The sequence below is a fragment of the Equus quagga genome, chromosome 3 (genome assembly GCF_021613505.1).
Source record: "Equus quagga isolate Etosha38 chromosome 3, UCLA_HA_Equagga_1.0, whole genome shotgun sequence".
In the NCBI taxonomy this organism is placed as follows: domain Eukaryota; kingdom Metazoa; phylum Chordata; class Mammalia; order Perissodactyla; family Equidae; genus Equus; species Equus quagga.
Window position 1 is genome coordinate 68140325 of NC_060269.1, and position 27055 is coordinate 68167379.

Genomic DNA, 27055 nt, shown 5'->3' on the forward strand with positions numbered 1-27055 from the left:
GCATAGGAGAAGGGGGCTGCCTGGGGGCGCAGGGAGGTGGAGCATAGGGGCGGAGGGCTGCCTGGGGGCGCAGGGAGGGGCAGGTGGGATGTGGACCAAGGCCCTGAGAAGGGTCGTTTCACTGGCAGCCTGTTGAGCACAAGGAGATGAGTCTGGAAAGAGGTGAAAGGACACAGGGCCCGTGCTGAGCCCTCGAAACCGTGGCCCAGGAGCGTCGTTTTTATCCTTCATGCTGTGTTTCATGCTGCTTAGTCCTGACCTCCTGCCTTGGATTTGTGAACAAAGGAGAAGAAGCGGGTGTGGGAAGTGAGGTGAATGAATGGAGGAAGAGAATCTTTCTCACTGTGAAATCTAAAGGGAGTTCAGACCATGGGGAGTCAGGGTGTCCTGCCACCATGAGCCTCCCAAAGTGAGGAGCAGCTCCCCTCACCCCAGCATGCCCACCAACGCTCCCCAAAACGCTCTGGCCATCTGGGCTAACCCAATCTGTGCTGCTGGCAACGCAGGGTGACCCTGGCCACGTGGGCTGACCCCTGGATGACTCAGCTTCCTGGTAGTGAACTTGTCAAAGGTCCCTGGCAGGAAGGAGTCAGAGAGCTATAAACAGGGCCTTGCAGAAGCATCTGCTACACGTCTCCCCTTGATTCCAGGGCGGGGGGGCTGTGGCCATTCTGCATGTCTGGAATTGCCTGAATGAGCAGTTTGCAGTCTTTAAGTGTTGTGGTTGGAGGTTTCAAGTAAATTAAACAAACTATGATTTCTAGGCAGGCACTTGGGATACAGGAGCCCCAAAGAGCATATCAGGGGTTGCTCCTCTCCCTGCTCCTTAGCCCCCGGGTACAACTCCAGAGCGGGGGTCTTCCCAGCTTCCTCCTCAAGGCAGAAGAGCTTGTAAGTCTATACTTCACATTCAAAGTCAAAGAGGGTGCCCAAGAGTTACACTGCCCCCCAGACAGAAGGAGCAGAAATGTTAGAACTGGAAGCCTCCTAAGAGACCATTTCGTTTTAACTCCGTCTTGCCATTTTACAGTCGAAAAAACCAAACCTCAGATCTGTAAATTGTTTTCCCAGGGCCACTCAGTCAGTGGGCCTCTGGTCACCTGAGCGAAGTACAATTCATCCTAAAACGCAAATATAAACGTTACACATGCACATACTCAGAAAGATTCCACTTTTGCCCGATTCTCCATGTCTCGCTCCCTGCCCTCCTCACTCAAGAATGCCCTGAGTGGCCTGTACTGGGCTGACAAAGCTCCTCCGTGCCTTAAACTCAGCTTGACAGAGATCAGAAATCTGTTTTCAATTTAAAGCAGCTTCTGGTAGAAGTCCAGCTTCGTAGTAACTTTCGGTTTTTAGGGTCTGAAAGAATTTCAGAAACTTTCTTATGATTGGAATATCAGAAAATACAAAAGACCCTTGGAAGAGACTCTCAAGGGAAGTTTAAAACGAGAACTCTTTTTTTCCTTACTGAGGTCACCTCGGTTTATACTACTATATAAATTTCAGGTGTACATCATTATATTTCCACATCTGAACAGACTCCATTGTGTTCACCACCAAAAGTCTAGTTTCCATCCGTCACCGTACATGTGTCCTTTTCCCCCTTTCCTGCTCCTCCCGCCCCTCTGACCTCTAGCACCCACCCATCTGTTCTCTGTATCTATGCTGAAGCGAGAATTCTCATCCAAGGTCAGGGCAAGCAGCATCAGCTGCTCACTCTCGGAAGTCTGCGGAGGGAACGGCGCCAACCCCAAGGATGAAGGGACCTGCTGCTGTCAGAAACGTCACAGAGAGGGGCCCCTCGTGACAGACCAGTTCCAACTCCTTCTGAAAGTTGAAAGAGTTTTTTGGAAGCTAAGAGTCATTTCAACTTGTCAATTTTTCCTTGTTATGTTGTTTTTACAATGGAAAGTCATTTCTGAAGCTGATACTCTTGACACTCTAAGGGCTAATTATACATCTTCAGTAATTTTCTAAGCAAGTTCATTGAGCTCTTCACCTCCCCGGCCTGCATAAATACATGGACGTTAATTCGGGGATGGTCTGAGAAGCCAGGATTCAAGGGGAAAAAAAATTGCAAACACAATTACACTCTAAGAGAGCTCTCTAGTCTCACTCACACTTTAGGTTTTTAACTCTCTTGATGACAACCCTTCTCCCCGGACAGGGCATTCTCCACGGCGTTAACTTCAACCAGATCAAATGTCTGCTTCTATCCCCACTGTTTTTTCTGGGTAACAGCTCAGCATTGTCTAGTGACATTGAAAAAGGCCCACACATGTCCTCCTTCAAAACACCCAGCAAACAGATTTAGTAACAAAGACCTCCTGTGCCAGGGGATCCACAGACACAGAAACAGAGGGCTGGCCTTGGGCTTGGCCAGTTCTTGCCCACGTCACTAGATTGGCCTTTTGGAGAGAGAAATCTCAGTTTCCAGAAGCTTCGAGATCCAGGAGCTTCTGTCTAAACCCCGGACTAATACAGACGCCGGGAGAAAACCCCTCCAGAGCCCAGTTTCAGGCCCTTTGTCAAAATCAGCAGGCGGCTGACAGCCAAGCGCCAGAAACTGAGCCCTCTGCTCTACAGGGGCTCCTGAGGAGAGGGAGAGGCTGAGGGAAGAGAGGACAGGAAACGTGCTCAGCTACACAGCTGCCTTTAACAAGAGACAAGGAATGACACACGAATCTGAGGTCAAGAACAGGTCCCAGTTCTACGGGGCTCGAGAGAGATCTCTGTCCTTCAGAAAGCACAGTGGTCACCTATACTGTTTGTCAAGTCCCGCTCGTCACCCTACAAACTGCGACCTGGGCCAGTAAAGGTCACTCAGGCAAACCCTAAACCTCCACAATCACATGACTGTATTTAATTTTTAGCCAGTTATCTGGCCGCTGCTCCAGCTGGCACTTGCCATTAATGCCATCCATTAATTATAAACCAATTATGAGCAGAAATACCTCTGATATGACAGCTCTCCTCCCTTCCTCTTCATTCCCGCCCTCCTCCGGTCCTGAGCTCTGCAGTGCAAGCTCCCACCCAGGGAGGAGGCTGGGCTTCCCTGCAAGCCACCAGGCAGTCGCTTGGTGGCCAAATAGGGAATTAAAATTTCAGAACAGTGGGGAGAAGAAGAAGAAGAAATTTCAGAACACGGGGGTAGGTCCCACCTGGAGGCCCCGGTGGGGTGACCCCAAACCACAGAAACTTTCTCAGCTGATACCGCGGTCAGAAGGCTCAGAGCACAACCCCAAAATTAGTGTGTCAGGAGTGCAGATGTCCTGAGACTCACCAGGCACCTCAGGGACTAGGTCGTGACATTCTAGGGGATGGAGAGAATCCCATGGCTTTGTTCTAACATCTAGGTCTCCTTCGGTCTAGACAGGGATATTGAGATACGATTTCCTCAAGGGGCCCTTCCCTGACCCCACCCGACAAGAGCCAGGTCCCTGAGGACAGGCGCGCCACCCCTCCACCAATGAAGGATTCATCGATACGTCTGTGCTCCCTGCCAACAGGGACCTCCGGGGAGAGACCTCAGAGGTGTCCAGTCTCCCGGCTCTCTGGTGCCCAGCACGCATGGTCACACCCCATATGCCCCATTCCTTAATTAATTTAGCCATTCAGTGAAGTCCAGGGGATGAAGTTGCATTTTCACAAATGCCTTTCAACACTTCCTTGGAAGAGACATTTCGATGAACCAGGCTGACACAAGGCAACACTTAGCAAAGCAGTCATGGACACAGTGACTAAGGAAAGAGACCGTCTCGGTTCTTCAGTTCAAGACACACCCTGCATTCACCTCTTCCACCCTCGCACACGCGCATGCACACACCGGCATCTTCTTTCCTTGGGAAAGGCTTCCTCGCCTCTCTGATCTGACTTCTTGGATCTTATCATCAGCCAACCACCCTATTCCTTTATCCAGGCTCAAGGCAGCCCCAGGACACCGTGGGACATCCTCTATCCCAGGGGAGTAGAGCACAGCGAGTCAGAGGCAGTGCCCAGCATGTTCTGGTCCCCAGCAGGCCTGGCTGGAAGCTTGCTGCAGCTGCCGGCACCCACCCTGCACGTCTACCGCCAGGCCCGGGGCAAGGCAAGGTGGCAGCAAAACCCTCAATGTGGGCAGCGGGAGGGAAGGAGGACCCGGGACCCTAGACAAAGGCATCTGTGTCCTACCTCCTTCCTCACTTACTTTTCTACGTCAGCGGTCATGAGCACACAAGGCCGCCAGAGCCAGGAGGGACAGGGGAAAGAGCAGTGCAGACCCACATGGACACGCTCAGGACAGGAGCCGCTGGCCTCATCCCCAGCCGCATGACTGGCACTCAAGGGGGCAGACTCACTGAGAAGTAAAAGTGAGCAGGTGAAATGATAACCCTCCAGAGACCAAGGTGCCCTTACCCACCCTGGGGACATGCTACCCCCCAAAGGGGGCCAGCCCTTCACTAGCCTCCATCACAGTAGCTGTGCACAGCTCCACTCATCGCTGGTCCTACAGTACCAAGTGTAAACGGATTTCTCAGCATGCTCGGGGTACAATGGCTCTTCCTCATTACCCAGGCAAAGAGGTGGCGGCAGACGGCCACCTTGGTCTTTACTTAACAGATGGGAGATGCTGTGTAAGGAGAGAGGTTAAGTGGCCGAGGCCACGCAGCCGCAGCAATCCTACAGTCACTGGAACAGGAGCCTGTATTTTCCATTCCAAGGCGCTAACCTTATCCCTTTAACAGGATCCCAGTTTGATAACAAATACCATGACCTGGCATCTGCAGAGAGCGCCATACTTTTTAAACAGTATACAGGTTTGTTGACTGCAAACCTGGCTGTATTTTCTTACTACATGCAATAAGCAGACCTGAAAGGGAGGCAAGACAGGTACTGTCACCCCTCCCCGTTGGAGACGAGACACCACAGCCCCAGCAGATGGAGGAACCACGATGCAGAGCTCTTCTCAACGGCCACTTCTCTGCCGTGGTCTGGAGGGGGATTCTTCAGGCCAGTCCAGACTCAGATCGCTACACTGAGCCCAACTCCAACTCCCTGCTGAAATGAAAAGGTGCCACAGCAGCTAAAATTTGCTCCAGAGAGAAAAGACAGAGCCAAAAATACCCTATGGCGAGAACCGTTTGTTAGCATCCCCTTGCCCTCCATACTGGAGTATTTGACCAGGAAACTCCTACCTATATGTTAAAGCCCTGTGTTCTGTGCCACACTTTGATTTCCTGACGGCACTCCCTCAACTCCAGTTTCCTCCTCCCAAAAATGCAGTGGGGGCCCCATCACCTCCTCTCTCAGGACCCAGTTCAAGGGCTCTGCCGTCCTGAACATCCGAGTCTGCAGCCAGCACCTCACCCACTTGCTCCCGCCTGATTCCCCTCCTTGACTCTCCTCCTTCAGCGCTGGTGTAGCAGCAAGAGGCCCAAGCTCCAGGTCATGTTATTTTTCTGAAGCTCAGTTTTCTCATCCATGAAATGAGAAACAGCACACGCCTTCTCCCACCTTCAAAGGAGAGCTAAGAGGATCAAATGACAGACTAGAGGTGGAAACAATATAAAAATATTGCAATATATAGTTCCAACAGCAACACAGCACAACCAGGCATTCGAGTAACAACCCTTTCGGAAATGATACGAGGAGCTACTATTAATTGAGTGCTTACCAGGAATCTGACACCATTTTTTAACACTTCAGGTGTATCACAATTAACTCTCAGAGCAACCCTCTGAGGGGGGGTCCTGTTCTTACCCCCATTTTACAGATGAGAAGAATAAGGCCCAGAGAGGTTTCAGTAACTTGACCAGGCAGCCCCGAAGCCCGTGCCGTTGACTGAACCGTCTAGCACATTGCCTCTGACACAATCCGTCATTAGCTGGGCACGTCAAGGTTTTCAAAAGCCACCCACAAACGTGGTCCCACCTGAGCTTCTCAACAGCCCCATCCAATAGGTAAGCCGATGCTATTAGTCTGGGAGACAATATTAGTCTGTTAGACAAGGAGACACTAGCCCAGAGAAACAACTCACCCAAGATTTCAAAGCTGGTTAATGGGAAGACCAGGATTTAAATTCATGGGGCCTCCCTCCCTCCCACCCCACCCATTCTGTGCCCTCCCTAAGGACCTCAGCACCAGTACAAATCTGACACACACACCCCTCCCCAGCCCCTGCCCACAGCAGCATCTCAAACGTAGCCTTTATGGCCGTGCCAGGAGCAAAAGCTGTTGGTACAATGAAAGATCAGGCCAGGGGCTTTTGCCAGGAGGCCTCAGGGTACCACAGCTTTCTGAGTCTCTCACTGGATGTGTCCAGTGGACCCAGAGACTGGTGGACCCAGGGGCGGTGCACTTGGTGACACGAAGCTGCAGCCCCTCAACTTGACCCACAATGGCCAGACGTTTCCTAAACCTGTTATGCAACTCTTGCTCCAACCAAGCTGCTGCTGGGGTTTCTCTCTATTTCAACACGTTGTTTTCTCTTCAGAGGGAAAACATGAACGTGAAACCATAACACCTCTTAGTGACCAGACAACGGCCCTTCCCGTTACTGGTAGGGTGGGGGATGTTTTCAAAGGCACCTTCTGTGAGCCAATTTCAGCTTCCAGAATGACTAACCACCTCAGGAGTGAGGAAGAGGGGGCGGGGGTTTGTACAACTGAGGGCCACTGTGTCCTCCAGGAGAGGAGCCAATCCCAGAGGGCCCAGTAAAGGAGCCCAGAGTGATGCTCCCAGCAGCTCCGGACCTTCAACATGGCAGCTTGAGCCTCCAGAGTCCAGACTCCCCGGGCCTGTGTCCACTGGAAAGTAAACATTGAGTTGGGCCACTCTTCCCTTCCAAGGGAGCCAAGCCTGTTGCCCAAGCTCAGGGTCTATTTATAGGGCATCTGCCCTGGGGACAGGGGCCAGGACTTATTTTTGTTGCCCAGCGTCTAGCACAGAGCCTGGCAGGGCAGGCGCTCAGGAAGCGTGGAATGAATGAGGTGGGTGGCCAGACGGGTTAACAGCCTCGTCAGGGTATAACTGTGGCCTGCAGGTTCCACCACAGAAAAAGGACAAACAAAAGGACTGAGAATGGCTTTTTGTAGCCAAGATACATTATGGATTTAAAATCAATGCAAAACAAAATAAAAACTAACATTTGTTTAATAGCAGGTTTTAAAGCACTTTTTTTGCACACCTCTTTTTGCTGAGGAAGATTGGCCCTGAGGTAACTAACATCCATGCCCATCTTCTTCTATTTTATATGTGGGACGCCTGCCACAGCATGGCTTGATAAGCGGTGCATAGGTCTGCACCCAGGATTCGAACCTGAGAACCCTGGGCCCCTGAAGTGGCACACACGAACCTAACCATTATGGCACCGGGCCAGCCCTGACATCTCTTTAAAACAACTGTGCCTTTGTTCATTCAACCAACAGTCACAGAATACCTTGACATGCCACACCTGGTGGACAAGTCAGAGGGGAGAGTCTGGGTCTGTGTGCGAGGTGGTGCCGCTTTACTCTGCAGGCCACGGGGACAGCTAGGGGTATGAGGCAGGGAGAGACACCCCTGATGAGCCATGGCCACGAGAGCTGCCCCTCAGCCCCGCAGGCTCTGCGGCCTGGTGGAGAACAGGGTAGACTTCCTGTTGCAGGCAGCCCACCTCCCCCCAAAGAGGATCCCAGTTTGATAATAAACACATGATCTGACAGCTGCAGAGAGCTGTATGCTTTGTCAACTGTGTCGCCTGCCAACCCGGCTGCCTTTTCTTCCCAGATGCACTAAGTAGACCTGGAAGGTGGGCCGACGGGCATCGTCGCTCTCCTCTATTTAAGAAGGGAAACCGCAGGGTCGGCCCGGTGGCGCAGCGGTTAAGTTCGCACGTTCTGCTTCAGTGGCCCGGGGTTCGCCAGTTTGGATCCCGGGTGTGGACATGGCACCACTTGGCACGCCATACTGTGGTAGGTGTCCCACATATAAAGTAGAGGAAGATGGGCATGGATGTTAGCTCAGGGCCAGTCTTCCTCAGCAAAAAGAGGAGGATTGGCAGATGTTAGCTCAGGGCTAATCCTCCTCAAAAAAAACAAAGAAAGAAAAAGAAAACTATAAAAAAAAAAAAAACGAAGAAGAGAAACTGCAGGCAGCCAGGAGGCTGGAGGGTGCTGCAGGGGGCGTGAGCGGGGCCAGCTACACAACATTTGCGGTAACTCACTCAACAAATACTTAACTGAGCACATGTACCCGCCAGGGAGGGTTTCTGAAAATGGCTACCCACCAGAGACCAAAAGAGCAAAACATTCCTGCCCACTGGGAGGTTACAATTGAATGAGGGGAGACGGACCATCAACAACATAAATAATATAAACAAAATATATACACAATATACAAGTAAATGGAATTACGTGTTAGAAGGTAACAACGCTGTGGAGAAAAACAAATCAGGGCTGGCAAGAGGGAAGGGGGGTACTCAACCGTGACTCGGTGGTCAGGGGAGCAGCCATGAAGAGGGGTCGGCAGAGGGCCCTGAGCCAAGGCGGCAGCAGTGGGAGGGAGAAGAGAGCAACTTCAAGAGGTGTTACAGATGCAGAAACAGACAGGACTTGGAAGCATATGGGGAGGGCCTGAGTGGCCAGGGGCGGGAGAAAAGCTAAGGCCATGACCAACTTTCTGAGGGAGGGGGCCCAGGCCGAAGGGCACGCCCGAGGGGAGGTCAGGGGTCCACGCTGGACATCCCAGACACCAAGGTAGACAAGTGGATCAGTCTGCAAGGCAACAGGATACCCAGCTCCTGAGAGACGGGACCAGACACCCACCTGCCACATGGGAGTCATCAGGACCCAGGCAGAAAGTGCGACGTGCGTCCTGAGGGAAGAAAGAGGGTGGAGGGCAGAATTCTGAGGAAGCCCAGGAGGCTGCCAGAGATCCTAACCAGCAGCCTCCCTGAGGCTCAGCAGAGCGATGGCAAAAGCCTGAGGCCTGAGGGTTGACAAGGTGAGGAAGTAAAGACCACTGTCAACATCGGTTCCTAACATTTGTTATTTTAAGGAGAAAAACCCCTCAGGGTACACAGGTCAAGGTGAGAGGTCTGGGGTTTTTTGTTATTTAAGAGAGGACAAGTTAAGAAGCTATAAACGCTTTTAAGAAGGAACCAATGGGAGGGAAGGCTAAAGATACTGGAACTAGATTAGTCAAGAAAGAGATGAGCAAAATAACCACCACCATGACCATGTATTGAGAGCTTATGCACCAGACCCTGCAGCAATGCCTACTCACCTCCCTCATTTCATTCTTTCAACAACCCTATAAGGTAGATACTAATATGCCCGCTCTGCAGACAAGGAAACTGAGCTTAGAGAGGTCAAGTAATGTGCTCCCAGTGTGGACAGGATTCAACTCCAGGTGTAGGTGGGTGATGCCCACACAGCGCCCTTCCCTGCGCCCGCCGGTTCACCTTAGAGGAAGGAAGGACCCTCTTACCTTATGTAGGAGGAGGACAGGGGATGGCACTCGAGTGGAAGGACCGTGGCAGTGAGATGCGTTTGACTAAGGTCCTGGTTTCTCTATGAAGTAGGAAGCACACGAGGCTGAGAGGAGGGGAGGGGTGGAGGCTTAAGGAGCAAGAGCGTGGTGGGAAGCAGCCGTGGAGGAGGAGAGCAGCAGTGCGGCTGCCCACTGGGCCGACGGGCTGTCCAGGATCAGGGTTTGGGCAGGCTAGTAACAGAAGAACCAAAGGCAGAGAAACTGAGGGCCCGAGAGCAGCCGCAGTGATGGGCCACCGTCTCCAGGTGAGATGAGGAAGACAGGGACGGGCTGAGAGGGGACGGAAGAGGCAGGAGACCCAGCACAGCGTGACCGTGAGAAAGCTGTGGCCAGGTTATGAGGTGTCCGAGTTTCAGATTTCAGAGGCAGAAAGGTCCTGGGTGAGGACAAGACCCCACGGAGGCAAACGCCATCAACCTGAGGGAGGGACAGAGACGATTCGGACGTTAGTTGGCTGGGGACCGAGAGGGGACATTGTCAGGGTGACGACAGGATTGGTGGTGGAGAAGCAGTCTGTGAGCCAGACACCAAAGCCCACAGAGAACAAGGGACGGTGACCGTGATCGTGTCAGTGAAGAGACAGGAGCAGGAGGGCTGACACCTAGAAAGCACTCACGCCACAGTGGCACTGTTCCACGTGCTCCGAGGACTGAAATCGCACAGCCACTCGGGACAGCAATACCATCTTTTCTCCTTTTTATCGATGGGGAAACTGGGTACAGAGAGGTAAGGAATCTTGCCCAAGTCACACCCAGGTGGGAACTGGACCTGTCCACGCAGTATAGCTCAAGGGTCCATGCCATCCTGCTCTCCGCCTCTCAGGTGGAATCTGAGGAGAAGGGATGACAGAGAGAGAACAGCGACTGATGCTGGTGGAAGCGCATGGCGGGAGAGCCTAGAAGGGGAAGGAGAGGTGGACGAGAGGGCAGTTGAGTCACGGAGAGAGGGCAGTGGCCCCACCCCTACCCCCGGCCCAAAGGTGCCTGGGTTTGAGCTGATGGGAATCATCTTAGCTTGAGGGGCCTCAGGGAAGTGGTGGCCTCAGGAGAAGAGCTGGGTTTCTATCGGGACAGGGAGGTGGAAGGAACATTGGGCGAGGATGGAAGGGAGCTTGTTACCAGGAACTTCCACAGAGTATGACGAAAAAATACGGAGAAGGAAACAATAGAAAGTTGGGTCAGGAGAGAGCAAGCAGGAAGAAAATTAGTATCTGCATCTTACAGATAAGGAAATTAGAACTCAGAAGAGCCAAGTGTCCTGCCCAACAGTAAGTCAAAGACTGGGACCTGAATCTCCACAGACAGTCCTCTGGGGTGAGGAAACCCAGCTCCTGGGAGCCCGAGGGACGGTGCACAGTTAGACACAGACAAAGTGATGAGCTGCCTCCCTCCTGGGAAAGCTGTCAGCTGTGGACACTCCCAGGGGAGGCAGGGAGGAGGGCAGGCGGCGAAGGCCACACCAGGCCCACTGGAAGGAGGGCCCGCACCCCACCGCGGGGCTGCGCCTCCGCCAGCACCGATGGGCCAGACAGCTCGCCGAAGAGCAAAAGCAAACGGAGAAGAAAATCCTTTGAGAAGGAAAGGTGGGGTACCAAGAGAGAGAAGAAAAGGGCCAGAAGGTTCTGCAGTTCCAGAGAGACCGCCAAAGGCTTCAGCACAGGTCAGTTCGTCCGGTGGTCAGGGAAAGGCAACCCTCCTGAAGTTGGGGTGTCAAGAAGCCAAGCTGAAAAACAGGGACAGTGGGACTCAAGGCCAGACGTCAGTCACTGCTCCAAAGAGCAGGGACAAAAGCCCTCGTGAGTGAGGTGGCCACAGGGAGCTACAACGTGCCCAAGGGAAACCAGCAACACCCTCCCTTCCACGTTGACACCCCCCAGCCCCACGTGACTCCTCTGTGTGGTTTAAACAACGCTGCCAGTTAAATCCCACATTAAGCCCGAAGTGCCTCCCCTCCTGAGGGCCCGAGCCCGCCTTCACTGCCCACTACAGTCCTTGGAGCTCCAGTCTCCCCCTCCCCCATTTCCGGGCAGAGGGGGCCAGCGGCAGGCAGGGAAGTGGCCATGTGGGGGCCAAGTGCTCACTCTGAGGCTGGGTAAGATCCCCGCCCCCACCCCTCCAGCCCGCAGGCCTGCAGGGCGCAGATCCCGCCCGCCCGGGCTGTCAGCGGAGGCCTGGGAATTCACCTCACACAGAAGAGGACAGAAGTTCCAGAGGACCCCTCTTTTGACCCCTGCCCCTCCCAAATCCACCTTTTAGAGAAGCACCTCCCCCTGAAGAAGGACAGCAAAGAAGGGAGGGGAGGGATCTGAAGGAGACGAGACGGGAAGGGAGACAGAAAAATCACTATAATTTTGTTGCAGGAACTAGAGCAATTTGGGATTTCACGCCCTTTTGACGCTGAATGGCATCGACTGTACTGTACTTTGTTTCAAGAGCGCTGAAGTGGGTGGGAGGGGACTCTGGCAGCTGCCTTCACCCCCAGAGCACCCTTCCTACCAGTCCGCCTGCACTGCGGGGACCATGAGGAGCAAACTCAGAAGGTGAGGAGTGCTGGGCCGCCCTGCCACCTGCCTGGCTCACTGCTGCTCAGAGCTCAGCAGGGCCAGCCACCAAAGCCCCAAGACCACCTCAAGGCTTCCAAGTGGCTCAGCACCCACCAGCGCCCAGAGAGGGCCAGGCTCAGCTGTCCACAAGAGGTGCCTGCCATCCCTTCCCACTCTGGCCAGGAGGGAGGGCTGCCCCCAGCAGAGTTAAAGGACAGCGTTCCCCACAAGCAAAGAAAGAGAAGGGCTGTGAAAGGGTCAGCGGAAGTTCCCTCGCTTCAAATCTTTCCTGTTTCCTTCTGCTCCTGCTTTCACCGCCACGGGACTCAGCCCGGTCTACCAGTGGTGTGCCTAATCTGGTTGGAATTTCCTCCTCCACCCACCTGGCTTTCTCCCCGCAGTCTTGAGCGCTCCGGACCAGGGGTTCTCACATCCACCCCCTACGCTGGTCTAGGCGACCACGCCACTTGCCACTTGGAGCAGCAGGAAGAGGCCCACGGAAAGCCTGCTGCACAGGCCCAGTTGGAAAGGAACAAGTATTTGCTACCAAGGGCTCTCTCCCTTGGTACCACCTCGGAGGCTCAGAACTGGTGGAGAAAACATGCAGCCAAGGCTCCCAGTACATGGCCCTTTCCAGATCAGGGAGCACTCACATCCCACCACCGCGGGACTGACGGAGGAAGACCGGAAGGAGCAGAAGAGCTGCCAAAGGTCTTCAGACACGCATTCAAGAATCGCAGGCTGCTGGCTGCTGGAGCTCGAGGGACATTAGTGATCACTGGGTTCAGCGCTTTGCATACTTTCTTGGCCACAACGCCCAGCCAGAAGCGCATTTACACAGCCAGCCAGGGAACACACACACACATACAACCCAAACAGAAGTTCACGGAGCACTCCTGCTCCTTGCTGCATGCCACGCCTGCTTGTATTTTGTATTCTCACCAATCCGTCTTTTTTAAAACATTGAATGCACTAATGGGTCACAACACACAGTCTGAAAAACGCTGGTCATTAAAGTGACATTGGGGGGTGGGATGGGATTTCCTGGGAAAGCATATTTAATATTATAATTTTAAACTTTAGCAAGGGTAGCTTCCTGCACTTATGACCACAAAACCAAGCAGCTCGTCAGGCTCAGGGCTGAAAGTAAGCAGCGCTGAGCTCCTGGTCCACAACTGTCTAGGATAGAAAAACCGGGAAAAGCAGGCCCACCCAACGCTCTCGTTTAACTGCACAAGATCAAAGTTAAAAATGTGCGCCTTATAAAATCAAAGAAAACTTATTTTCTCTCAAGATATGATTTACATTTATCTGGCTTCAGTTGTTACAATTATTTGACATTTCACGTAATATAAAAGAGGACAATGGGTGTTCTGTGTTCACAGAAAGGGGGACATGTTAAAAACGGGGAGAAACACTGAACTGGTCCACAGCCCCACCTTACAGTGACACAAGGAAGGCACAGATAGGCGCCTAAGGATGAAGCAAGCTGGGGGCAAGGCTTGAAACCCAACCCAGGGCTCCAGACTCCATTACGCACAATCACTATCATCCAAAATATTTACGAAGAACACAGTGAGGTCTCCCCAAGTGAAGCATTTCCAGCACCGAAGCACAGATGCATCCCTGATATTGGCACAGACAACTGTCTTGATCTGGGCAGACCCTGGCGCTCCGCTGCAGCCTCCCTGGGGTCATGCCACAGGGCTCACACCGCTTAACTCTCTCTATGCCTGTTGTCTCAGCTGAAAAGATAAAAAGAATAATCCTTGCTACCCCTTCCACAAAGTAGTAGTGAAAAAGGAGAGATGCTTTAAAACCAAACCTGCGTGCTCAAAAACAGAAGAATCCCTAAGGGTCATTATTTGGGGTCAGAGTTGGAATCCCAGAACCTAGAAGACCTCACTGATCAGCTAAACCAAGCCTTCATCTTACAGTCAGGCCCCACAAGATGAGCGACCTGTCCAGGACAGCCAGACCAGCTCCTCCTACCACACACACCCCGCTAACCTCACACCCCGCTAACCTGTCCACAGGTGAGAGCTGCTACGGAGGGTAATACTAAGTACACAGTGACGTCTGCACCAAAACACACCAACGACTCGGGGCGGGGGGGGGGGGGTGTCAGGAAGAAACTACACAGATTACACAGTTTAAACCTGTGAGACAAATGCATCTTTAGAGTGTCATAGGGAGCTCAAAAGGCATGACTAATTATTTGTAATCCTAAGCATAAGCTAAAATGATGCTCTGAACCAAACTCACAGCAACAAGCCCAGGGCTGGGGAAGTGGTGTACGGTCGTTCCTTGATGGAACATTCGTCTCTGCGACCCAGTGCGTCTGGTGCCTGCTCAAATGACATCTCCCTGATCCTAACTGCCCCACACTCTGGCCAAGGCACCTGAGACGACAGCTTCAAACATGGGGAATTTTATTACATGTGAAGGATTCTTACCTCTACAGATGCCACCTGGTGTGTGCCCAGGGTCTTTCCTGGAGGAGCTTTGAAAACCTAAGACAGGAGATCTCCCCGACGCCCTCTGGAACCCTGGCAGGCAGGGACGGTTCATCTAACTCCGCGCTGGGACACTGGGGAGCCAGAAGGGCTGCTGATGGCTCAGGCCCAGCAGCACGATCAAAGACGGGCTTAGCTTACTGCGAAGGCCCACACTTTCTCTCACGGGACTGGTGCCTGTCCAGCCCTGACTGCCAGCTCTGCTGGAGCTGCCCATGGCAGGGAAACCCTCTGCATCAGACAGTCTGGCCTTCACCCTGCTCCTGCTGGCCAGCATCAGCAACAAGACACAGGTGCTGGTGGAGAGCTCTGTGGGCCCTGCCTAGAGACCCCCAAACCTCCCAAAGCACTAGGGCTGGAGTCAGAGGTGCAGGAGTACCAGCCTGGGCAGGCTAATCAGTTCGCCTCTCTGTGCCTCAGTTTCTTCATCCGTGACTCCCCAGAGTTGCTGTATGAATTAGATGAGTTACGCCTATAAAAGAGCAGTGTGTCAACACCAGTTATTACTTCCCTGCGCCACTCTCTGCTCTGGCCATTCGCTGTCCTGAACAGGCTGACACAGGGCAGCTCAAGCAGAATCCCCTGGCTAAAGCTGCCTCCTTACAGAAGTGCACTCAGAACTCCCTGGGGAAATGCAGGGCAAACTGAGTGTCTACGACACGACCCACGTCAGGGCTGCACAGCACGAGCTCTGCTGCCTGACCGCCTCCCTACAAGGGAAAGAGAAGGCAAATGTCACCGCAGTCTCGCTGCCCCTAGGCTGCCCGAACTCCAGGGCTAGAGGTGCAGAAACCCTGAGAAAAGGTGATCGCAGAGGCCGTCACTGAACCGTTACCCCCAAGAGAGCTGCCAAGAGCCAAGAGCACCCCTGCCACTTCCACGCCCCCCAAACACCGGGGGAGCAGAAGCCACACTCCTGGGCCCGAGGGCGCGAGCCGGCCGGGCCACGTTTCTCAGCACGAGCATGGTTAGCGCTTCCCCCGAGGCGAGCTCCCTCGGAAACGGCGCACGTGTGGGCAGCCTCGGCCACCCCCACCGGCCGGCGGACTCCTCTCGCCGCGGCTCGGACACCGGGCGCGCTAGCAGGAGCCGCGACGAACTGGGACCCCAAAACCCTCGGACTGCGAGGGCAGACGTGGTAAGACTGTGCAAAGCTGCACCGATCACCTCCCTCTGGAACCCTGCCGCCGTCACCGAGGCCACCGGCGCTCGCCACTTCTCCTCCCTGGCCGCAGCGCCGCCAGCAGCCCGGGCCGGGAACTCGGCGGGAGCGGCGGTGCGGAGCGCTGGCTGGAGCACCCTCGTGGGCTCGGGGGACACCCCCAGGGCCCAGGCGCGCAGCGGAAGGAGCGGCGTGGTGCAATCCAGTGGCGCGCGGTAGCTCCGGGAGAGACCCAGGGCGCCGCGCCCCACGCCCGCTGCTGCAGCGAGGAAAGCGTGGTTTCGGGGCGCTGGCCCAGGCTGCTATTGCGCGGGATGCAAACGCACGCGCGCGCGCTCTCCTCTCTGCTCGCTCCGTCCCTAAAGTCTCTTCGTGCCTCACCTTCACTGAGTCTACCGGGTACATAATCGAGTGCTCCAGGATCCCAGCCATCGCTCCGGCTGTCATGTGGGTGGATAAGGAGGCGCTGGTCGGCAGGTTCTCATAGTCCTCCGACCCGGCGTCCTTGCAGCCGCCGCCGCCATCTCGGCTGTCCCCATCCATCCTGCGCCCCACAGCCTGGCTCCCTACGCCGCCGCAGCGTAGCTCCATCCGCCAGCTCCGCGGGGCGCGGGAGCCTGCAGGAGGTGGGCAGGGAGGGGGAGGGGACGAAAAACTTCACTTCTTAAAGTGGGAACCACCTCCCCGGTGCTGCGGCGCCTGACGCCATGGCGGGCTGGGGTGGAGCAGAGGGGCCCGAGACACCAATCACTGGAAAAGAAGAGGCCGGCCGCGGCCGCACCATTGGTGTGCGCGACAGTGGGGACCCGCCTCCCTGTGTGACGTCACGGTCCGGTGCAATTTCCAAGCAACCGGACGGGGGCGAGAGGAGACGTTGGGGTGTCCCGGGAAGTTGTACCACCTTGAGGGTGGTGCTGCCTCGCTTGGGGCAGGCAGGGAAGTGGTCACTGGGGAGGGTCAGTCGGGCAGCAGGGGCGAGATGCTTAGGGCTGGAGGGAGATCAGGAACAGTGGCTCGGGGGAAACCCGCCCCCAGAGGTCAGGGGTTTGCAAACAGTATTGCTCAGCGCTCTTTGGCATTCCTATGGCCTGGAAGAGGGGCAAGATTCTGCGAACGTCATTTGTGGAGCAGTTATGGTGCCCGGATGAGGGGGTGGGGGCGCACGTGACGGGGGAGTGGAGTTCTACAATTGAGGACACGGCGCGCGATATCGGTGGTACATCTCCTTTTGTGCAACACGAGGCATTACCGTGAAGGAAACAGACTTAAAACTCAAGGTCCTGCACTCGGCTGCTTCGTTGGGGAGAACACCCTTTTATTCGAAATTTCTTTCTCTCACTGCGAACGCATAATACAGCTAAATTAGTTCCCCCTCTTGTTCTCACAAGGAGGCCAAATCCACCCTGCCCTGGACTGACCAAGACAGTAAGTAGCAACCAGGATGGAGCCCTTCCAGGTCAGCACCTGCAGCCCTTTCTCCCTGTACTGATATGCCTGGAAGGTCCTTAGAGGCCTGGTCCCACAGTAGGGTGCGGAGTGGCCAGGAGTAAAATCTTGCAGCACTGCATCTGCCTGTTTTAAGATTCTGGTCTCCTAGTTCTTAAGTTCATCCCACGCTGGCTTCTTAAATAAAGTGTAACCCAGGCTGCTTTATTTTAAGCTAGATAATATTGTCTTGCCCCATCTGGGAGAAGTTGGAGGAATCAGAGTAGGGGAGTGACCTGTTTCTGGAAGTCTCCAGGAAAGCATGGCATCTGCACAGCTCAATGTGCATATTCTGGGCCTTAAGACTTGGCTCCAGCTGATCAGCTGCTATTGCAACAGACACTTTATCCAGAGAAGGCTTCTGGTCAGGAACGCTGGGCCTTGAGATATGAAAGGGTGGGGAGACCTGAAGATGCTGCACCCACTCTTTGCTTTCACCATGGGCCCACGGTTCCAGTCATATCAACCTGGGCAGCTCTCAGGGATCTGAAAGACAGCGATGTAAGCACTCTCAGAAGAGGCTTCAAGGCCAATGGCACCATTTCCCCATTTTTGGTAACTGCCACTAGTAGCACCCAAGATGAGTGCTAAGGATAGACACGTAGAAACAAGCTGTGTTTAGTGATTGCTAGAGAAAAATTTCCCTGCTTTTGCCAAAGGTGGTTTTTAAGAAATGTTGAGCAAAAGCTGTTGATACTCATTTAAAAATGGATACCCTTTCACCAGTACATATTAACCCATTGTCCCACTTCTGAGAATGTGGCATAAAAGTCTGAATATGCAGGAAGCTCTTCTTCAAAGTATTATTTATAGTAATAAATCATTGGAAACAACCTAAATGTTCAACTAGAGAGGAATGGCTAAGTAAACTATGACACATGTATTAGTGAAATATTATAGACCCACTAAAAATTGTGGTTATATTAGGCAACAATATGGGGCATGACTATGATGCAATGTTAGGTGAAAAAACAAAACAAAATTCTCTAAACATTACTTTCGCAAGATGTAAATATGCACATGGAAAGAGTGAAGTGTTCATTGTGACAGTGACGTAGGATTATAGGTAACTATTTTTACTATATTTTTCAAATAATACTGGTATTGTTTTTATAATTTAAAAAGTGAGAAGAATGAAAATCAATCACTCTTTTTAGGATATAATCTCACAATGGAGGAGAAACCCTCTGAACTTTGCGATGGTGATATTGGTGGAGAGAAGTCACCCTTTAGATAGTTAAGAGGACTCTTGGCAAATGTGAACATGCCTGTAATCTTCAGAGACATAAGATTTTTGTTTTGTTTCATTAAATGAATGTCAGCCCAGAACCATTTAGAAAATCTTTGGAATATTTTAAGTATTCAATACTTTTTACCCCATAGATGGTAGATATGGCTGTTTGGCGCTCAGCACTCATCTCAAACTCCTTCTTATCCTGCAGTGGCCAGAAAATTTTAAATCACATTTCTCAGACTCCCTTGCAGCTAGGAGTCTAGATGTGAATTATATTCTGCCAATTAGATCAACTAGAGAGATATGGGAGGTGGGATGGAGACGGAGGCCACCGTCCTGCTGCTTTGATGTTTTCTGCTGCCTAGCAAGGTCATAGACACTGGGTTAGGAGCAATTGGGGTGGGCAGTGGCTTCCCTATGGCAACAGTGTCGGGTCACCAGGCTCATGGGTATTAAGAGGTAATTGTGGCAGTGTGGGTGGCAGCAGGGATGGTGGCAGCCTCCTGATCCCAGCGTCATACCTTCAAAAGGTGGGCTTCCTCATCTTTGAGGATGTGGCAGAGGTTCCCCTGGGAAGCCAGGTGGGTGGTGTGGATTTGAGAGTTACCCCTGGAAGCCCAGCTCCTCCACCCCTTCCAGCAATACTGTGGATAGTAGCAAAGCAGCATCGTAACAAAGAAGCCATTCCTGGTTGTCTCAATACAGCAGCCAGCCCTGTCCCAGACCTCGGCAGAAGGCCTGCTTGGAGAGGAGTGACATCCCAGACACCATAACGCAGTACTTTGCTACACTGCCAACAAGCAGGGAGCCACCTGGGGACCCAGGAGCAGAGCAGTGATCTTCTCCTGCGAGGTGGGCCAGGACACTCAGAATGACTTGCTGGTTCCACAGGAGTCTTACGTAAATTCCTGAATGTTGAAGTTCTGAAGATGTCATCATACTATCCTAACCCAAGTGGGAGCCAACTCCACTTAGAAAGGGGAAGGAAGCTAGAGAGGGTGATGGGTGAAGAGCACTTGACTTGGAAGCACAGACCTGCTCCAGCCCTGGCTCCACCATTCACTGGCTGTGTGGCTCTGGCTCTTTCGGTTGGCATGCTTCTTCATCTGTTGACCATGGACATTGATACTTAACACAAGGTGAATGAAATAGAGAAAAAAATAAAATAAAAGCTCAGGGTGACGTATGTATGATTTTGGAGTGTTGGGAGGAAAGAGGAGAGAAAGTAGTTATGGGTGCAGAGGGAAGGGGTCCAAGCTTTCTCCAAAATCCTACTTTTTTCACAGTAATTACTCCAGCCCTCACATCCACCCACCACCAGTGCAACACACAGATACACGAACACTCCACCCAGAACTTCGTCAGTGCTGGGTCTCACACTGGGCCCAGCACTCCTCTACAGAGAGGAAGCCCCATGCCATGGAGTGACTACAGCTGGTAAGACGTCTCCTAGAGCACCATGTGATGTGGTGTCAGGGTCGGGGGGCAGTGCTGTCTCTCCTTGTGTTTGGCATTGTACATCCACATCCCCATTAATGTTAAGTTTATATGTCAGGAGGGCTGTGAGGGCCTCTGGACAGGCGGGGTCCCTCCCTCATGTACATATCTGGTCCCGGAACCCCCAAATCCCCTACTTACTGTGTTTCCTAAAAGCTCTGTGTGATCCATACTTAGGGATGTGTCTCCCAGGAGACAGAAGAAGAAATGGAGACAAAAAGGTAGCCTCACCCCAGAGCCCCGTCAAATCGGGAAGGAAAGGAGGAGCCACCAGGCGCAGCGCACGCAGAGCCGCCCTACTGCACCAGGCTTCCTTTACCAAAGGGTGGTGGGCAAGGGTCAGAGCTGGCAGTTTAGTCAGCAGGTTGAGGGAGCAGAATTGACCTGCCCTCTCTCCCAAGAGTCTGCCTGTGCTCACGCTTGCACACGCGCTAAGGCTTGCATCCAAATGCCCTGAGTGATGAGGGCTGGGCCCCCTGCCGTGCGACAGCCCCTGACTCCTGCTCTGGGGGCACCTGTGGCATCCTCCTTAGAGCTACCCCTGCACTTGCGCTGACAAGACCCAACAATGCCAGGTGCCCCTTTGCCACGTCAGGGGCCGTACTGTCTCTGCACTGCTGTCATGCCCATCACACTCAGGAGCCCATCCCCTAGAGGATGGCTCAAGGCCCCAGGGCTGGACAGAGGCAGTGGGCATGGGAGAACTGGGCCCAGTGGAGGCAAAGCATTGGCTACATTCTGGGCAGGGTGTGCCATATCTGTGTGTTTGCATGGGTGAGCCTTTGCCTAGCCACCCACCACAACAGCTTACATCTGTAGTTTTTCCTTATCCTTACGTTTTCCCACAAATATACTCGGTCCTCCAAAGCCTGATGAGACCCCTTTCCCTGCTCCATAGGCTACTAAAATCTCTGCTCCACACCTTAAGCTATTGCCTTATTGTCTCCTTCCTCCAAAGTCCCTGGAAGAATGACCTCCCCTTGCCGTCAGTCCTTAATGCACTCACTCCTGAGGGCTTTGCATAGCGGTTTCTAACCCTGCACTTTTCTAAAGGAGCTCTTGAAAAGGTCACCAAGCAGCCCCCCTCCAGTGTGACCCTTGACTGCTGCCTCCTCTGAAATTCCTTCCTCTCTTCCTGCCCTTCCCATGTGCCTCCTGCCTCCTTCTCTGCCTCTCCTTCCTCTTCCCTCCTTGTCCTCGGAGCTCCTCTCTTCTCTTCCCTTTGGTCTTCTCTTGCATTCCCATGTTCCTGTTACCAGCCCCGGCTCTGTCTAAGTCCTGACCACTCCTCTGCGCTCCAGCCCCACATTTTCGTGTGCCTCCTAAAGCTCAGATGGTGTGTTAGTGTCCTAGGGCCGCCATAACAAAATGCCACTAACTGGGTGGCTTAAAATGACAGAAATACCCTCTCCCACAGTTCTGGAGGTGAGAATTCCAAGATCAAGGTGTTGGCAGGGCCACGCTCCCTGCAAAGGCTCTAGGGGAGGGTCCGTCCTCGCCCCTTCCCAGCTTCTGGTGGCTCCTGGCAATCCTCGCTGTTCCTTGGCTTGTAGATGCTTCACTCCAATCTCTGCTTCCATTGTCACGTGACCTTGTCCCCATGGGCTTCTGTGCGTATGTACAAATTTCCCTCTTCTTATAAGGACACCTGTCATATTGGATTAGGGACCCACACTATGCCAGTATGACCTCCTCTCCACTTGATTATATCTGCAAAGACCCTATTCCCAAATAAGGTCATGTCCACAGTTTCCAAGCGCACACAAATTTTGGAGAGACACAGTTCAACTCAGTAGAGTAAGGTAGAGAGGCCAGCACTGCCAAAGGGATGGCAGGCTAGGTGGCCAGTCCTGACTGATCTCTCTTGCCCCAGTTCCCTTATCTGTGAAAGAGGGTCACACTCAGTGGTGTGCAGGCCCCTCCAGCTCTATCTTTCTCATCTAAAACTGGATTTATAATCTTTCCTTCCAATTGGCCATTTTTTTGCCTTTTTTCCCCTATATTTTACCAGGCAACCAGCTGACAAACTTAGATTCATTCTTTTCTCTTCGCTTTTCCTACCTCTTGGATCCCATTAGCATGTGTAGATCCAGCCTCTGAGACTGCATCACTTATAGCTACGGTGACAGTATAATTTATCACCCAGACTAGGACACTTTTTGAGAGTGAAAAGGGGCACTGTTAACAATTATACCAGGACAGAAGGCATAAACTGAAACTGTCCTGGGAAAACCAGGACATAGGGTAAACTTATTTACAGCCGGCGCTTGCTTTCCATCCCAAAACCATCTCCCCAAGCCCGCGGCCCTTTCCACTCCTCTACTCTACACCCTCTACTAAAGGAAGGATCTCCATGTCTCTCCCAGTTCAAATCATGCTCATTTCTCAGCTCAGGGGCTCCCTTCGAGAAGCCTTCTCTGACCTGTAAGAAGTGAGCTGAGCCCTGCCGCTCTTTCGTGGCCCTGCCCGGCTCTCGCGGCCTTCCGCTTTACATTTCGGTTCTAGCAGCCAGGTCTTTCCTCTCCCTTACACTCTAATTCCACGAGGATGTAATTGAGTAAACAATCAACATTTATTAAAGGAGTAACAATTTCATTCAAAAGAGCTCCACATTCCTATATAATAACATTCAATTATTGCAGCCATTAATTGTCTTCAGGAAATTGAAACATGTTGCACCTTAGATCCTAAGGCTCTGAACACAGTCTGTGGAGAAGAGAGAAAAAAGTAACATTTTCTTTTCTTCCAAAGTACATGTCGTGGGCTAAATTAGGGTGATACTTTTCTTAGGAACATGGGGTTGCAAAGCCCGGGAACCGGAAGAGAACTAGAATATGATATAGTCCATAAGTCCCATCTCAGAGGCGAGAAAAGAGATCCAAGAGGTAAAGTAACTTGTCCAAGGACACGAGAGTGGTCTGTGGCAGCACTGGGATAAGAGCCCAGGTGTTTCCTTCCGTGCTCTTTCATTCACCCGCCTCTGAAATCAAGCCCGAGGCTGATAAGGCTCCCTTATTGCTGTCGTTAGTCATATCTCAGATGCCCGCTCTGTAAAGTCAATAGCCATCAGTTCTCCACTCTGGCCAGGTTCGCCTGACACAGCACATTAGTGCACTGAGCTCTCTGCATCATTAATACGAGCTTGTTGATCACAGTCCTCCAGACAGCATGGTTACCCTATCTCCAATGCCTCAAAGAGACCACTGAGCGTAGACGAGGTGCTCTTGAAGAGAATGGAGATGATATAGCATAAATATAAAAAGCACGTGCTTTGGGGACACACCAGGATTAAGTAAATAAATACTTGCTCCTTCTAAGAGTTGCCTTTGTGAGAAGCAGCTTATTTGCAATTTGGAACGCCAACCAGTGTGACTTTCCATTTGGGTCTCATATTTACTGTCTCTGTCCATAGCATCCTGTTATGCCTGGCATGTCTCTCCTGACCTTTAGTCGCACATCTCTCATGTGTGGACCTCAGTTTCAGCTGCTATTAGAGGACAATTGCAGAGCAATTATGAATTTATAGGTGAAAGACACGCACAGGTGCCCAGGGTCATTATTGAGCAAAGCGAGGGGTGAGCTAGCAGTAGGAGTTTCTCAGATGAGAGAGACGAAAGGCTAACCATGGATAACCACTGGGCTATCCACCTCCATAGTTCCCTTCAGAACAGAGAGTGGCAGGGAAGGGCTCTGAGAGTGGCCAGATCTCCTCCCTTCTCTCGGGCTCCCAGAAGGATCCCCTCAGCTGCTGTGCTGGGGGATAGACCACCAATATCTGAGCCTCCCAACTTGTCTCTGCTAGAATGGGCTGGAGGGTACCTTGTCCCTCATTAAAGCTCCAGGCTGTGGGAAAATCCCGCCACACACCAACTGTGAAGTCCTTAATTCTGCTTTGTTAATTACCAGAGTCCCACTTGATATAAGAAATACACCCATCTCAATTTAGCCCAAATGTGGTAATTCACAAAGTTTGTCTCTGAAGCAGTACGCTACGTAACAGTTTTTCCCAAGAAATCTGCCTACCCAGGAGAGGTTATCAAAAACCAGGGTATTTGGTCAACATAGTCAGAAGGAGTATTTTTAGTCTGGTTTGAAAAACCAACTGGCGCTCATACAATCAATTTGGACAACTGACGGTATCCACTAGAGCTGAACATACTCATAAACTTTGACCCACCAATTCTACTCCTAATGTATACCCAGCAGAAACTCCTACTTTGGGTACCAAAAAACATGAGCACAAATGCTCTTGGCAGCACAGTGCACTGTAGTCCCCAAATGGGAACAACCTGAATGTCCATCAATAGCAGAATGCATGAATAAATTGCAGGATGTTTTTCACCCTGTGAATGTTCTGCAGCAACAAGAATGAAGGACTCCAAATGGAGGCGACAACATGGATGAATCTCACACACGTAATGTTGAGCCAAAGAAGGCAGACACAAAACATAATTCTTTTTATATAAAGATCAAAAACAGACAAAACTAATTGTTAGCGTTAGAAATCAGCACAGTGATTACCCTTGTGGCAGCAGGGAAACGTGAGGGACCCTCTGGGATTCTGGTTGTGTTCTGTTTCTTTACCCAAGTACTAGTTACACAGATGTGTTCATTTGGTGGAAGTTCATTGAGCCGGGCCGTTAAGATTTCTATATTTTTCCAAATGTGTAAGTCAATACCTGACTTTAAATATAGAAATAGTTATAAATTTGGGGAAAAATATACTATCTCCTCATGCGTTGATGATCCAGAACTAAAATATTCTCCTCCTCCTCTTTCCCGCCCTCCCTGTGGACAAAGGTGAGTGTCTGGGAAACCAATGCTGTGGAAAATCCATGGAAGAACCCCTCCTCCCCAGCACTTTAGAACTGAAGCTAGGTGGCCACGGTCCCTGTCCCTCTGTTGCTGTCCCCTAGTTAGGAACAGAAGAAGCCTCAGCTCCCCAGTACACATCTATTTGCCTTCCTGATATCCCGAGCTACACGTTATGCAACCCCAGTGAGTTCCCATTGCCCTGGGAATCAAAGCCACATCGTCCACGGCTGAGCTCTCCCAGGCCCCACATGGTCTTGCCCCGGCTATCTTGACCACCTCATCTTCCCCTCTCTCTGACTCTCTCGCACAGCAGGCTCCAGCAACATGTTCTGTCTGGCTCCCTCCTCTGGGCTCTGAGCTTGCTGTCTGTCCGGAGCCAGCTCTTCCCATGGGCATCTTCTTGTCTTTCAAGCATCTGCTCTAGTGGCACTTCCACAGACAGAACAATCTAAACCAGTCCCCTAATAACTTTTTCCAATTTATAGTACCCATTGCTTTCTTCACTTATCTTGTTTGTTTGTTTAGTCTCTCCCTGACCCCATCACACACACAGCTTCAAGAGAACAAACATCAGGTGTCAAATCTTCTCAGCTGTGTCCTCAGTGCCTAGAACCATGCCTGGCACAGAGTCAGCTACCGCTAAATAGAGGCAATGAGCAAATAAAATGTCACTTCCTCCAGGAAGCCTTCCCTAGCCCTGAGATCCCACACACATCTCTCCCCACTGAACTTCTTAAGGACATGTATGCTACATCCTCCACATGACATTTAGCATCTGCTACCTGGAACTGTGCTTTGTTTCAGTACATGCTTTGGTCCCACTTCTAGCTCTGAAGTCCATGGACAGCAGAATCCCTGGTTTAGACTCCTTTTTATGCCCAGCACCTAGCACAGGTTCCTGCACATAACAGGAGAGCAATAAACATGTGTTCAATCAATTGAGGAGGAAGCAGAGCACAGGAGAAAAGGTGAACTTTGAAATCAGAAGTCCTGACTTACCAATTACTACCTAGCTGTATGTCCTTGGAAAAATTGCTTAGCATCTCTGAGCCTAGTTTCTCAGTTGTAAAATGGGCACAGAAATTCGTAATTCACGGGATTAAAGGAGAAGTTATAGAAAGCAATATATATATATATATGTGCGTGCACACACACATACATACACACACATATATGTTTTTTTAAATGCCAATTCCCCTTTAGTGTTTGACAAATGTTTGTCATCTCTTACTGCAGCCATGGACGTATTTCATAGTGTGCTTATATTCACCAAAGACTTTCTGCCTCTCAAGCAGCAGTTACTTCTGCTTTTTAAGTGTTCCCTTTTTCCCCCAAATGCAAATATATAAAATTTTTATCAAAATGTTTTTGATAAATGCAAGTATATAAAAGCAGGGCGTGAACAAGACTTGCTAAATTTCAGACTTAATTTAAATGTTATAATGAAAAGAACTCATTCAAATTCTCACCGTTTGTTTCACCTCCACAAGAGTTACTTCGAGAGCAAGAGCAATCTCTCACAACCAATCAGTGTGGAGCCAGCAAAGGATGCTCCATCATAGCACATTTATCAGGGGGAAACACAGAGGGCCTCCTCTGTTCTTTAACCATCTGTCCTATGACAGCAGCATCTCACTTTGTCCCTGTATCTCTCCATTCCCAGAGTTGGTGGCCAAGTCATGGGAAATAATGGCAACTTGTGTAACTGCGAACTTTCCAGCACTTTCACATATCTTATCTCATTTGATCCTTGGGACTGCTATTAGGGAGCAGGACGGAGAAATGCAGGCCGTGTAATGTTATCTTATGGTTGGGTGGCTGTGTGGCCGTACCCCAAGAGGGTTGATTAATGAGGCCAATATCAGCAGGATGGGAGGTGTGGCACAGGACTGTCCTTGACCAAGTTCAATTCAACTAGTTTTTTTCCATCAACTACTGGAAAAAGTCACGGAATGTGGACTTATCAACCTCTTAGAAGACACAATATTAGGAGGAGTAGCTTCTTGGAATGCTAAAATTCAAGGTTGTTTGTAAAATCTCTAAAAACGTAAAATTTTGCCCTTAAGTCTTGAACATTCCAGACTTGCTCGACAGGACGGAACACTCCTGAAAGGCTTCACGTGGCATTGCAGTTACCCGTAAGCTTGGTACAAGCTCCAGCTCCTGGAACTCTGTCCTGGCTCCCCTCACCTGGCCAGCCGCTACTTGTCTTTCCAGTCCCCATTTAGATGTCACCTCTTCTAGGAATCCGTCCTGACCTCACAGGTTTGCTTCTAGTTGCTCAAGCTAAAAGC

The 27055-nt window shown here is 51.6% G+C and overlaps 1 protein-coding gene across 1 annotated transcript in view; it reads right to left on the minus strand.

Annotated features, from left to right (window-relative positions):
• The window catches only part of SLC25A37 (solute carrier family 25 member 37), a 37032-nt gene extending 20563 nt beyond the window's left edge, over positions 1-16469 (minus strand). The window contains exon 1 of the mRNA XM_046657063.1: positions 16112-16469. Within this exon, the coding sequence (XP_046513019.1) occupies positions 16112-16321 (210 nt within the window). The 5' untranslated portion in view covers positions 16322-16469. The remainder of the gene's footprint in view (positions 1-16111) is intronic.
• Between the last annotated feature and the right edge of the window lie 10586 nt (positions 16470-27055).